Raw genomic sequence first — 13,445 nt, forward strand, 5'->3', positions numbered from 1 at the left:
TTTAAAAATAGAGCTCTGCAAGAGACAGCATACAGTACAAAAAGCAATGCTGCTTTAACCAGCAATGGGTTAAAGCTAGCTTTGAGCAGGTTATTTCTGGGCTTCTGCATATGAACATCGAGCCTGCTTGTCTGTCACTGTACCACTCGTATCCTGCTACAAAATCTACTCACACTGAACTTTCTGCAAGCAGCATTTACAAAAACAAAACACAAAACAGCATCTTAAAAAAACCCAGAAAGCCAGCACAGAAAGCAGCACAAGCCATATTCTTCCAAATTTCAAAAAGCAATTTGAAAATTGAACAACATGATGCTTCTGTTAGCCATGCTGGCAGGCTTTAGTGCAATTAAAGTTCTTTCAGATAGCGACAGCAAGCATGCAAAATCTCAAGTGGGGATGAGACTTTTCCCCCATTTTCCCAACCAGTTTGGATCACATTTAGTACTGCTCCATAATTTTTTTTTTTTAAACCCAGATATTTTTGTAGGTCAGAGCTCAACTGTAACCATGAAAAATTAGTTTCCCTCAGAGAAAAACAGTATCAACACAAAACCTGGCTCCTTTTTCTTCATGCCAGAACAAACACCAAACAAATCAAATTCTAAGGGGGAAAAAGGGTTTGGCTGCAGCAGTTAGGTTCTTTTCACCATCAAGAACAGAAAATATAAATTACCAAAACTGAGACCTGTGAGGATGGTAGTGTTTTGCTTGTAACATGCGGAAAGCTAATACTCATTTCACATGTATACAATGAATGCCAAACATGCTGAGCAGAATGAAGCCTAGTCAGTCAATATATGTGTAGTAACACTCAAAAATATTTTAATTTCCAGCAGAATTTGCATTTAATGGGAATTAATTAAGCTTTAGGAACACAGTCAATTTTCTGTTCTAGTCAAAGAAATGGGCAGCCTCAACCTTAATTATTCAGGGCAGCATTTAGGCAAGTGGGATGCATTTTATAGCACACTGAACAGTATTAAAACCAGCTCCAATTTCAGATGACCAAGTATTGCCATATATATATTTAAGTATTTTCTGTTCTGCATATCTTCTGAAATCACCAGAACTTTCTTTTCTTTCCAAAGCGCAGACATCTCCTCTTAAAAAAGAAATAACATGCACATTTGATGATAGATGACAATTAATTTCTTCAGAGAACAAAATGTGCTTAAATCACCATAAAACAGGGAAAAGGAGGAAAAGCAAAACGAATTTCTATAACTTTCATAACCATTGTACCTTTTATTTACATTTAGAAAGATAAGTCATGAAACTTAAAACAATAAAACCAAATGCAACTTGTACAGAAATCTTTTAATTTTTTTTTATTTATCACACATTAAAAAATGAAACACACTATACAAATGGTTTTTCATAGCAGATTACACATGGGTCCATTCAGACTCGCTCTCAAAGTGCTGCCAACATTTGTAAGTGCTGCCTGCGATGGCAGCTGTTTATCATATAGCCAATGTATTGATTTAAATGCAGTAGCATGCAACCCTTAAAGGAGAAGGGTTTGATTCCTTTCTGTTCTTAAATTAGGTTAAATGGCATTGGTGTCCATATTTACATACTTGAAATGTATCAATCCTGAGCAGTTCTGATGTAAATCTGAGACTGGCTGATGGGAGTCCTGGTCTCAGTTTTTAAAAAGGGAGGTCCAAATGGCAGCAGGGTGGCTGCTATGAAGTTCCGTTGCTTTCATTCTTTCCACCACATACCTATTTGCTGAGTGTCACACAGTCAAGTAATTGCTAATAAAAATGTTAAGCCAAGTAACTGTAGGTGTCCTTCTCGCCATCTACACGTTCCAAGTATTCTTTCTCAATCAGAATGTCGATGCATTTCTGCAGGAGAAACAAACATAAGCAGTGGGACACTGGTGGAAAAGCCCTCTCTGTGGTTGCTACAAACTTTGAACTATTTTGGCCACCAAGTTTCAGGCCAAGTAGAGGATGGGAGTAGGCAAAGGGCACAAACCACGGCAATTAGCTCTCCTGTTTCTGACCACATCCAAGTAGAGGACTGCCTTACTAATCCACTAAACTGAATTACGCTTACTTGATGCCATTCCAGGGTAGTGACTGGGAGATCAACTGATCATCAGTATGCTAAGCAACTTCATAGTAAGAGAGCAAATAAAGAGTTAAACCAAGATGCAGAGTGCTTACTGTAATGTTACTAAAGATAGCAGTTGCAGTAACTAGCTGCCTGTTTCATGACTTAACTGGGTGCATCTCTTTCAGCACTGGTGCCAGTTTATGCAACTGCTCTCCACTGCCTGTTTTTTGCCCCACCTATCCCCTTGGTTGTGGATGTAAAAACCATTGGTGGGACCACTAAACAAACCGATGAGGAAACCATAACTAAATACAGTGCCCCCCCCCCCCCCCCCCCAACATTTTTATTCTGGAAGAGATCAGGAAACTGTTCTATTGAGCTGGCCCACAAGCAGGAGTACTCTCACAACTGGGAGAGCAGAAACAAGAGGTAAGCCTGGAGCAAAGGCTGCTGTAAGCTGGCACTGATGTGAAAAGATGCAATCAAGCTACTATTTTACCACTGCCAACAATACAAAACATGCACATTACCATAAGAGAAATACAGTATTTCTGGTTAAAGTATTTCCTACTTATTTACAATTCCAAAAATCTCTCCTTACCCATCCCATTTCCTTAGCTTCTCTTTTTAATTCAGAAGCATCTATTTTGTCTATATATATCCTCCTCACCTCCTGGAATACAGGTTCAGAGATGTGGTTCTCACGTACCTTAATTACTGGAACTCGTGGCTTGAACCTTGAGGACAGCTGTGTTAACACTTCTCCAAGTAGTTGCTGGTGTTTTAGAACCTTCCTCATTTTCATGATTCTCACAATAGCAGCCTGCACAGCAAAGTCGGAAAGGTGTGCTTAGGAGCAAACTACCTGTCCTTCTGGATAAAGCCATTTTCCTTCCCTAGCAGATCACGTCTGCTAGCACAGAAGCATCATCACAGCAACCTTGAGTACCAGATGGGGAGAAGCACGCCTACAAATGTCAACTACTTACACAGACTTTAAGAACTTAGATTCTACATAGAATACAGTCATCAGAAGTACCTTTGACACATGAATTTTAAAAACTACTCTCCTATGGTCAGTCATAACAGTAGTACCAACTGGTACCAAAAGCAACATGAAACTACTTATATAACAGAAAGCCTTCTTTATATATTTAACGTTACTGTGACACTCTCTTAGTAGTACATTTGTATTTCCTTCCCCTCCCTTTTGCTTCTCAAGTGGATTCCAAATGAACTAATAGAAAAATGCTGTTAAGCTCATACTACCTAGGTATTACCAGTTTTCACCCAGGACAGAGGTCTGGTGCGTGTGTGCATCCATGGAACCCAAACACTCATCAACATAATGTCAGAACAAATGTGAAGAAGTGTCCTATCATGCCTTTCTATGTTTTCTATTACAGACCCCAATCGCCTTTAAGAGTACTGTAAATACATTTTTAGCTCCAACACAGTGCACTGCAATGGCATGTTGGCTTTTAATAAAAATTAAGAAAACTCCACAGTAAGCTTCGTTAAAGGATTACAAAGCTGTAATTCTAAGTTCATAGCATGGCAGCATTCTGCAATATAAGTCACCTGAATCAGTAGTTTCCTATCTTCCTCTATGTTTTTGTGTGTAGTTTCTTGCTCCTGCTTCTGTTCAGTCTTCATTGGCACATTGATGTTTACCCTTAATTTTTTGCTGTAAAGAAAAACAGAAGTTAATAAAACAATTAGCCTATTTAAAAAACAATCAAACAAACAAAAAAAACCCCACCCCAAACAAAACCCAACTCCAAAATAAAGTAACTGTGGTGGTGTGGCTTTTACAACAAAAGGGGACTTTGGCACTTCTGAAAATTTTAGGCGATCTTATTCAAGTTTAAAAAAATAAATAAAACCCAAAAACCCACAACCAACCAAAATACCTTTTTAGTGATTGTTCATAACTTATTGAATCCAACCTAGTGCTCTGTTAGGTCAAATTAGCACTGTACAATTACACCGTATTTGAAACATTTCTGTGTTTAGGAACAAGCTTCCAGTCAGTGAACGGGACAAAGAAAGTCAGTGGAAATAGAACTGCCTTTCTAATTTACAGATTGGATTCTGACCATAATGTGGAGAAATCCATTTGTTCTGTAAAACTGAATTCTGCCTCTCTTTCCCATGCTGCCCAGTGCCCACGGTTGCGCTAGGGCAAGCCCACAACCACACGTGACTGCTCTCGAGACAAGGTGCTGTGTCACAAGTGGGGAATGAGCCTCCGCACCAGGGCACCAGGGAGCGCCGGGCAGCGCTCAGCCTCTTGGCTGCAGTGGGGAGGGGATCTGTTACTTAGTTTAGCATAGTCCTGTGCATCATAAATTGGGAACCACTGAGCCACGCACTGCAGCAACGCTGAGCTGTTTCCATCACTGCATTAACGTAACTGACCATGAATTCTCAAACCTTTAATTATTGCTCAAGGAGGGAAAAAAGCAGATAAAGAATAATGTACAAGGAAAGGATTTATAATGTTTCTTTCACTTGAGATCTTATCTTCAGGAAGTACTGAACTCCACTGAATTTATGTGTGTGTATGTCTATGCTCTGGTAAGCATGATAAAAAGTCACCACAGTACTGCGAACAGCTTAAAAATATACAAACGCTGAAGATAACACTGGTTAAAGTACATAATAAAAACTACTAAAAATCATGTTTATGAAGTTTTCAAATCACTGTACACTCTGGTTCTAAAATGACCCTGCTGATCTTCTCATGTTATCTCTAGTGGATGAACATTTAAAACTTTGACCTTTGCTGGTCACTGTACACTACTGTAACCTTATAAAATATAATGTATTTTGCTGAGTGCATGCAAGTCATGCACCTCAGTAAAACCCAGCGCAATTTCTTACCAGAAATAAATTATACAAGAATCAAGGAACAAAAAGGACGTACGAAAATATGTCCAGGCCTTGAGAGACTTTATGATAAAGTCAGATAGCTGAAATCTTACCCACCGCCCCTACTAGCTAACCCTCTCCTTTAAACCTGGTACACCTTGGATCTATATTTGAATTGGCACTTGAACCCTGGAGCTTTCATCCCAGGTATATTAGGTTTTACCCAAATTTTGAAAGCAGAGAAGGAAGATGCTACCCATTATACACAAGTGATTTACACTGCTGAAGTTTTTCCTTACTTTTTATAACCAAGATACAGTTTTATTAAGGTATCTGGTTTTAACTCAACCTCATCAACATTTGCATTTTCATCTTCCAAAACCTGCAAGAAATAAAAAAAATAAGAAAATAAATAAATATGAATACATTTTGCTGAATGTTAAACAGGTCATAAAGAAGCAAGAGTACTTACAAGCAATTTTGATTTCAACAGTATCTGTAGAACTTGTGCCAAGATATCCTACAAAATTACAGAAAATATTACCAGCACAGACAGACACCACCTTTCTCTAACTTAAAATACTTCAACAAGAGTACACGTAAGAACTAATGAGTGCAGCACACTACAAAATAAGCAGGAAAAAAAGCAGTAAAAATGTAGTACACAGAAGTAAAATGTAATAAGGCCCTTTTTGTGCGTTAGGACATATTCCCCTTGCGGCCAGTCAAATAGCATCTATAATAAATGGCAAACCCATAAGACTTCTGGGTTTGCTGTAAACCATCATCAGCAGTAACTCTGTAGGTATGTATTTCTAAAAGTAAAGGACACAGATGCCAAATAAACTGCGGGCCACAAAGTGTACTTGGAAAGAAAAGGAGGGAACCTTTTCCACAAAACAGAATGAGCCAATGAAACCGCAGATTTTACTATGTTCATGTATGTAAGCCTTGAGATGTAAAGAAGAACGGATCTGCAGATCAATCATTTAGGGAAAACACTGTTTTTCCTAGAATGTTGTCTTTCAATATTAAAAATGTATGTAGTGAAACACTGAAAACTTACTACCAGAGCTCAGCAGGAAGCTAGACAATTCACTCTAGTCATAAACAGGAGTATATACACACCAAGATTCATCAGAAGACTAGGCAGTTACAATTACAGGAAAGTAAACCAGGAAAGGAAGTTGACCAAGAATAGAGCACATCTGTCTCCTTCAGGACAGACTGACTCTGGCTTCAAGCATGTCTAATCCCAATTTCTTACGATAGCAGGAAGAGCCCTGAAGACCAAAAGACTTGTTCACAAGAGTGTGGTAAAATGTGCAAAGTCACTACCATTTTTATTTGAGTACTGTCTGTCAACTGCTGCACGGTATAGGCATCTTCTGTGTTGTACTGCAGTAAAATCGCCATCTGGAATGTGGATGCCTAACAGATCCAAAAAAAGAGAATGAAGGGGAGAGGGGGGGAAATCGGAGAAAGAGAATGAACAAACATACTTTTTGAATTCGAACAGCCTGAAACTCACCAGTTGAATACATATACTGGAACATTTGGACAACAGAGAACAGCCAACTAGTGCTAACCACTACACAATACAGAAAAATCTGATGTTACTTATACAACCAGAACTCTACCTCCATCGTTATCTAAACATAAACCCTAAGATTATGATCATTTAACTAGCTGCAGACACTTCATCAAATCTTCTGTTATGGTGTCAAAGCCTTATCTTTCTACTTGCTAAAATAATTATTATTATTTAAAATAATTTTAAATTATTTTCCTCTGTCAATCCCTGACTCTTACCCATTTAATCTTCATTAAAACATACACAGAATACTAAATTCATCCTCACAACCCTCCTAACTCCAGCAGAATAATGAAACCAAATTTATAAAGAAGGCAGCTATCAGTGGCTTATTCATGTCTATCACCACAGGATTAACATATGTTGATGACAAGTTCAAAGTCTGAGATTATCTTGTGTCTTCTCACTGTTGCGAACTCCCCTCCTCTGTCTACTTTTTGAGAGAAAGCAGACAGGAAAGTATAAGAAGCATCAGATCTTATGCAAAGAGGTTGCAGTTGTCTCACACAACCCAGTTCAACACCTGTTTAAGCCACAAGTAATGTATTCCCTTTTCTAAGTTAATTTTCTTTTAAACACAGATCTTAAGAATCAGTAAATAAATCAAACATATAACAAAGGTTCTATTAACCACAACACCAACAACTATCTGGGGAGGGCTAAGATTTATGTTCATTTCAGTAATGCACAGATCTGTAGCCATCAGGTCTTGCATCTGTGCTTTGCTTTATTTAAAGACAGTAGCATTCGTCACAGGAATAAAGCTAATGAATGCATGTGAGCATTGTAAATAGTAGCTAAACATATATGTGTGTATACATATGAATGTACACCCCCTCACCCCAATTTAAGTATTTTAAATCATTCAATTCTTTATTGTGATACATCATTACATACTGTTAACGAATATTTCGATATACAAATAAAATACAGCTCAAGTCACTGCATTATCTATTAAAATTAGTTTGTGTGCGGGCACAGGTATTCACATGAACTCCACTACTTCAACATCTACACACTTAATGCATTTATCTGCACAATGGTCCTTTAAAGTCAAGCAAAGCAATTATCTCCAAATGAGCAGTAAAGAGGCTGAGCAGCTCATCCAGATAACATAAGAGCAGTGGAGCAGAGCTTGAATGCATGTCTTTCAAATGATTAGCTGCACCCAGTCCTCTAAATGCAATCATCACCAAGCACTTCTATTGGCATGATGTTATCCTTACCTGTAACGTGTATCTATTTTTGAAGCAGTTGGTAACCAATTCCCCTTTGGACAGCTGATACAACCACGTTAATTTTCTTCCACTATGACGACTGGCATAAAATGCAGTAAATCTCTGATAGCTCCGTTCTAACTGTATAAAAACAACAACAACAAATAAATAAAGAGTATTATTTACCTTCATTTATTAGAACATGGTCTGGAACCAACAAAGGAGAATCAAATCTGATCACCCTCAACTGCCATGTTGTCTGAATAAGACAAACAGAAATCTAAAGTATTGAAATTCTTCAGACTGGATGAAAATTTCCCTTTGTTATGTGTTTCCCCTTTGAAAGTGTCATTAACAATACAAACCTAAACAAGCATTTAAGTTCCATTCTTCCTTTTATGATACACTAAGCAAGGCTAGAAGGGTGATTTCTTGTAATCACCTTCATCCTCCAGGTAACAGCAGTTAAACTTATTTCTGATGTTAAGTATTCATGTCTTGTCTATTCTGGATAAGCACTCAACAGAAACCTAATGATTATAATAGCTAAAGATTTTACTGGACAGAGCCAAAGCAACGGCAAGAAAAAGTTTCTTAAATGAAAGTATACACAGAAAAATACACTAACAAAGATTTGCTTCAGTTATTGTTGAATGTTTTGAAGAAAGATTCATTAACCAGGGTCTTTCCACAGGAGAAAAGTTACATATTTCACACAGTTCCCTCCTACTACCTTACTCACTTAATCTTGTTCCAAATATCCTCCAGCCAAATAGGCAAACACCAGAGACACGTCCAGTCCTCTCTGACACACAACAAAACAGGAGGAGACACCAGCCTTGCAAAACGAATTTCTCACGTGATCATTCCATGTTCAGATGAACCAAGTGCAAGCGCCTCACCTCAGATGGCAGAGCAAACGTGCAGGACTGCTGGAACGGCCACGATCCAGAACTCAGCACCTGGATGCTGAAATCCACTGGAAGAGAGGTGAAGAGGCTGAGCTACATTATCCCCCTTGCTCCCACCCCCTCTTCGAAGATGCAGTTCCAGTTCTAACACAAACAAGAAACGGTTCTACCTTTTGCTCAAACTAACATGGTGAAAAATCATTAATCAAGATATGTTTTTTTAATTGGACCATAAACCAACGGAATTCAAGTAAGATGTTGCTGCAGTTGGAAAGCTTTAGATTTACTGTGACAGTCACTCAATTTTCTCTTATTTCTAGAAGTTATTACCCTGTTTCTATCCCCACAACAGATTTCTCTTTTAACATGCAAGTGTAAAAATTGTAAGCGTTTATTTTTATGTGTAACTAAAACTCATCACTCCACAGCACACAACTGCAAGAATAAACATTTCACATTTATACTTGTAAGGCATTTTGGGCAAGTCAGAATAATAAAAAAACTAAGTAAAATTTAAGCCTGACAATACACAACTCTAAATGTAATCCAACAAGTAACTATAAATTCTTTAAAGAATTTGTTTCAACATGCTTCAGTGAAAAAAATATTTCTTTATGAAAAAGTGATAGGACTGTCTAACAACCTAAAACACAAGATCCTTTTTTCCTTAATACTTTCACGCAAGTATGAACTTAAGCCATGTTGTGCTCAAAACCAAAACTGTTTAAAGAAAAACATCTTTCCAATCAAAAAAAAGAAAAAAGAAAAAAAAGAAAAAAAGACAGAATTCAACTTAATTTAATTACATACCTACATATGAGCTGCAAAATCAGGAGGAGGCTACCCATAACAGAAGATATAAAGTGCTATTAGAAGACAAAGTACAGACCTAAAAGACTAATTTAAAAATCCTATCTATCTTGGTCAAAACAATACTAACTCTATTTCTGGAGGTATGATGTTTAAATCAAATACTTCCCTCATATAGTTAGCTCTGTAGAAATAAGAGGAAGCTAAACTACTCAACAGTAACTTAGGTAAATGTATTACTTACAATCTAATGGTTCTGAATTGGTCAGGTGCTTTTTAAATTGCTCATTCAAGTCCTTGCTTACACCAATATCTTGGAACATCCGCTGCAGCTTGGAGGTATACTCAAAACCACAAGCTTGCTGTATTTTAAAAGCACAGATATGTCAGCAAGACATTTTTGACACTGGAGAATGAGAACAAAGTATCGGAGCCTATTTTCTTAAAAGATGATGTACAAAGTTCAGTATTTCCCTTACTCAAAGTACTGATCCCAACTACACATGCTCTTTAACTGTCATCAAAAACTGAAGAAAATTTTGTTTAAAAATGAAGCAAAACACACAATGAAAGAGACTATTAAAAGAGTACTGGATCATATTTTGCTTGACCCTGAATGAACAAGGGTTAATGAAATTAAGCAACTTTTCAGCCGGCATTCCCTTGGATAATTATATCCATGTCACTCATTTGGATAAGAATAATTACGCTTAACTCCATCAGACAGACATGCACTACAAGCTCCTAGGACTCCATCAGACAGACATGCACTACAAGTTCCTAGGAGGTTAAAAAAAAAGAAAAAAAGGGGAGAAAACCCAGGTTGTGTATTTTTCTATTGTACATAAAATAATGAAATGAAAGGACATACATCAGTGCTTTCCAAGGCAGCCTGAAGACCTGCAATATGGTAGATCATAGGACAGTCATGGAATACTCACTTTTAGTTTAGAGATCATGCTTGCCTCAGCATCATCACTAGCACTGTTCTGATGTACAAGTCTTTTTGCCAGCATTTTAGCATAGAATTTTTGAAACACATCTTTATCCTCAATGTACTTGAAGACGACCATCTGGAAAAGGCAAGATAATTTGCAAGAAAAAAAATATTTAAGCATTTGTCTTGAAAAAGCTGTAGCAGTAGCTACTTCATTTGCACTTAAATTTTTAAGGGCAGGCTTATTTGGTTTGGGTTTTTTTTGGTGGGGGCAGGGGAGTGGTGCTGTTTGTTTCAAATGTGGATACTATTTTAAACACATTAACTGTATATTCCACATGTATAGCCTTATATATGAATAAATATGTAGAGCATATATGTAATTATATAAAAATACATTATAGAAATTACATATATGTCTATATAAAAATGAAATAAAAGCTTAAATTCCATTTAGCCACTTTAAATCTGCTGTAAAGGGCTTTCTTTTTTTTTAATAAAAAAAGAAATACAACTGACAAGCCACACAGAGATGAAGATTATTACTGACAAGCTGAAATATGAAGTAATGAAATCAAACATACAAAATAAAAGGTTTTCTCTCATCTGACTTGTGTGATAATCGAGTATTACTATCTTGTCAAAGCTTACACAGAAGAGAACTGTATTTATAGAAATCTTACCACTTGATTGAGTGTATCTTCCAATTCTGCTTCTTCTGGATTCTTTGAGCTGCAATTAAAGTAGTGCATTTTTAATAAGTCCCCAAACCACTGAATTAAAACAACATATGGATGTATATGGAAATTTCATAAATAAAGGAACACAGATTGAGTAGTTTTGGGATCAAAGACTCTTTAGAGAGGAAACAGTGTAATGAAATGAACACTTCTCTTCACTACTCCACATGTAAGCAATTCTGAAGTAAGCAATTTTTAAACAACAGGTTGAAGTCCTGGACCATGAATTGCTCAGGACTTCCTGCTAGTCTGATACTTCTCAGGATTTATGGGCTTAAACATGGATCTCTCTTCCTGCCTTTTTTCTGCTGCTAAATGCTATCTTCATTTCTTATCTTAGATAGTACAGTGAAAAGAAAACAGCTCAGAGAGCTGGGTCTTGACTGGGTGAGAGCTCAGGTGGCACCACATTGTCTTCCTGCATATCATGCTTGTCCATCAGGCATACACCAAATCTACCGTTCAGAAACCTAGTATTTATAAAGGAGAAAATAAATCCTTTGCTGAAGGAAGGAGGAGATGGGGAAGGGAGAAGCAAGCAAGTTCTTCTGGTTTTGGGTTGTTTGGTGGTGGATTTTTTCCTCCCCCAAAACAGCTAGAAAAGCTGCTAGTGACAAAACTGACACCAATCCAGCATGAACTGAACTGATACCAACTCAATGTATGAGCTGCTGAATCATTTGAAGCCAAATACCTTAATTAAATTACGAGCCACAAGAAGTTAGAAAGCAGTTTTTGTCTTCCTCAATTTCTGCCCAGATGGAATATAGATATAGAGAAAACAACAGGAGGAAAGCACGAGTTTTAATGGAAAAAAGGAATGTGCATCTCTTTACAACATACAACACAACTCAAATTTTTTGGGGAAAAAAACAAAACCAAAACCAAACTAAAAAAACCCTTCTGTTTTATTAAAAAAAGAACTTAGTTTCCTATAAGGAAAGAAAGGTCTTAGATCTTTTATTATTTGCCCCCTCATCTTTAAAAAGGAAAAGTAAACTCCACATAATCTTTAGGAACGGTCCTATTGAAATTTTTGTACTCAGAATTTGGTATACTTAATTTTTCTTGAAACATTAAGTTCTGTTTCTGAAGATACTATATAAAACTTCATATGCTAGAACCTTTTAAAACAAAAGCCAACCCGAAATAATAATTTGTCTTTGAAGACGTACCTTTTCTTTAGTAAAGAGTCACAGTATCGTGCCAGTAGCTCCGGGGATTTACTGGATGATTGAGCCATTTTTGTCACTGCATTATTATTTATAAATCGACCACAAGCCTAAAAATCACAAAAGACAGTGAAATTTTGGGAGACAAAACACTGAATAGAAAAAAAAAATATGTTCATATACTGCTACATATACTTACTTTGTCTAGTGCAGCCACAAAGCCAGCATCATTGTTGAATGCAGACATGACTAAAGCATTATATTTCTTATGGACATCCAACACTGTCTGTACATACATTTTTGGATCCTGCAATAAAGACAGATTGTTTTTTGCAACCCACTAACTTCCTGCTTTCTATTTCCTCCAAAATGGAGCTACTCACTGGCCTAAGCAAATTTTTATGAGGAAAGTCTATATTAGAAATATTTTAAAGGTACAACAGTATCTAGACTAGTTTAGGTCCTATGTCCAGGACTGACTTACATTAGCACAAGCTTTCATTTACAGCAACCAGAGTGCAGAGTGTATCATGTTATACAGTACAAAAGAAGACTTACTCAACCATTACAATCATTTCCAAGGACATGTTCAAAGACATACACTTAATTCAAATCAGACCTAAGAGAGCTGGACAATCATAAATGGCAGTTGCTATAGAAGAAACCCTTGAAATAAATATCTTTAGTAAGAACGTAACAGGTGTATCCCCAATAGGTACAACTTAGTACAGAGACCTCAGTCATTGTTGACAGTTCTTAAAAATTATCAGTTCAACACCCAGTGACAGTCAAATGCCAATAAACAGACTGAGTCCTACGTGCAATTACTGATCCCTGCATCTCAATAAACATGGAGTCAGAGTAGGAACAGTGAAGGGCAACTAAAACACCAGGCAGCCACAGCAGCCACTAAACAGACTAAAAAGGCCAGAAGTCTTCAATTTGGACATCAGAAGTTTGAAAGGGCCTATGACCAAGGTTTACAAAATCAGGAGTATGACAGAAAAGGTGAACAATCACTAAAAGCCACATTTATAACTATGAGGCAGTTGATGACAGTGATAGGAAACAAGTTTAAGACAGATAAAGTAAAGAACATCTTTACATATAAGGTAGTGGA

General features: G+C 37.0%; 1 protein-coding gene across 1 annotated transcript in view; it reads right to left on the minus strand.

The window, feature by feature from the left end:
• Nucleotides 1–1,316: 1,316 nt before the first annotated feature.
• CUL1 (cullin 1) overlaps nt 1,317–13,445 on the minus strand; it is a 54,173-nt gene continuing 42,044 nt past the window's right edge. Inside the window, exons 11-23 of the mRNA XM_041122312.1 lie at nt 12,525–12,632; nt 12,329–12,435; nt 11,097–11,145; nt 10,418–10,549; nt 9,721–9,838; nt 8,658–8,734; nt 7,765–7,896; nt 6,283–6,375; nt 5,417–5,464; nt 5,244–5,326; nt 3,652–3,757; nt 2,780–2,893; nt 1,317–1,856 (exon numbers count right to left, since the gene is read on the minus strand). Of these exons, the coding sequence (XP_040978246.1) occupies nt 1,776–1,856; nt 2,780–2,893; nt 3,652–3,757; nt 5,244–5,326; nt 5,417–5,464; nt 6,283–6,375; nt 7,765–7,896; nt 8,658–8,734; nt 9,721–9,838; nt 10,418–10,549; nt 11,097–11,145; nt 12,329–12,435; nt 12,525–12,632 (1,248 nt within the window). The 3' untranslated portion in view covers nt 1,317–1,775. The remainder of the gene's footprint in view (nt 1,857–2,779; nt 2,894–3,651; nt 3,758–5,243; nt 5,327–5,416; nt 5,465–6,282; nt 6,376–7,764; nt 7,897–8,657; nt 8,735–9,720; nt 9,839–10,417; nt 10,550–11,096; nt 11,146–12,328; nt 12,436–12,524; nt 12,633–13,445) is intronic.

This window comes from Aquila chrysaetos, chromosome 3, assembly GCF_900496995.4.
Source record: "Aquila chrysaetos chrysaetos chromosome 3, bAquChr1.4, whole genome shotgun sequence".
Classification (NCBI taxonomy): domain Eukaryota; kingdom Metazoa; phylum Chordata; class Aves; order Accipitriformes; family Accipitridae; genus Aquila; species Aquila chrysaetos.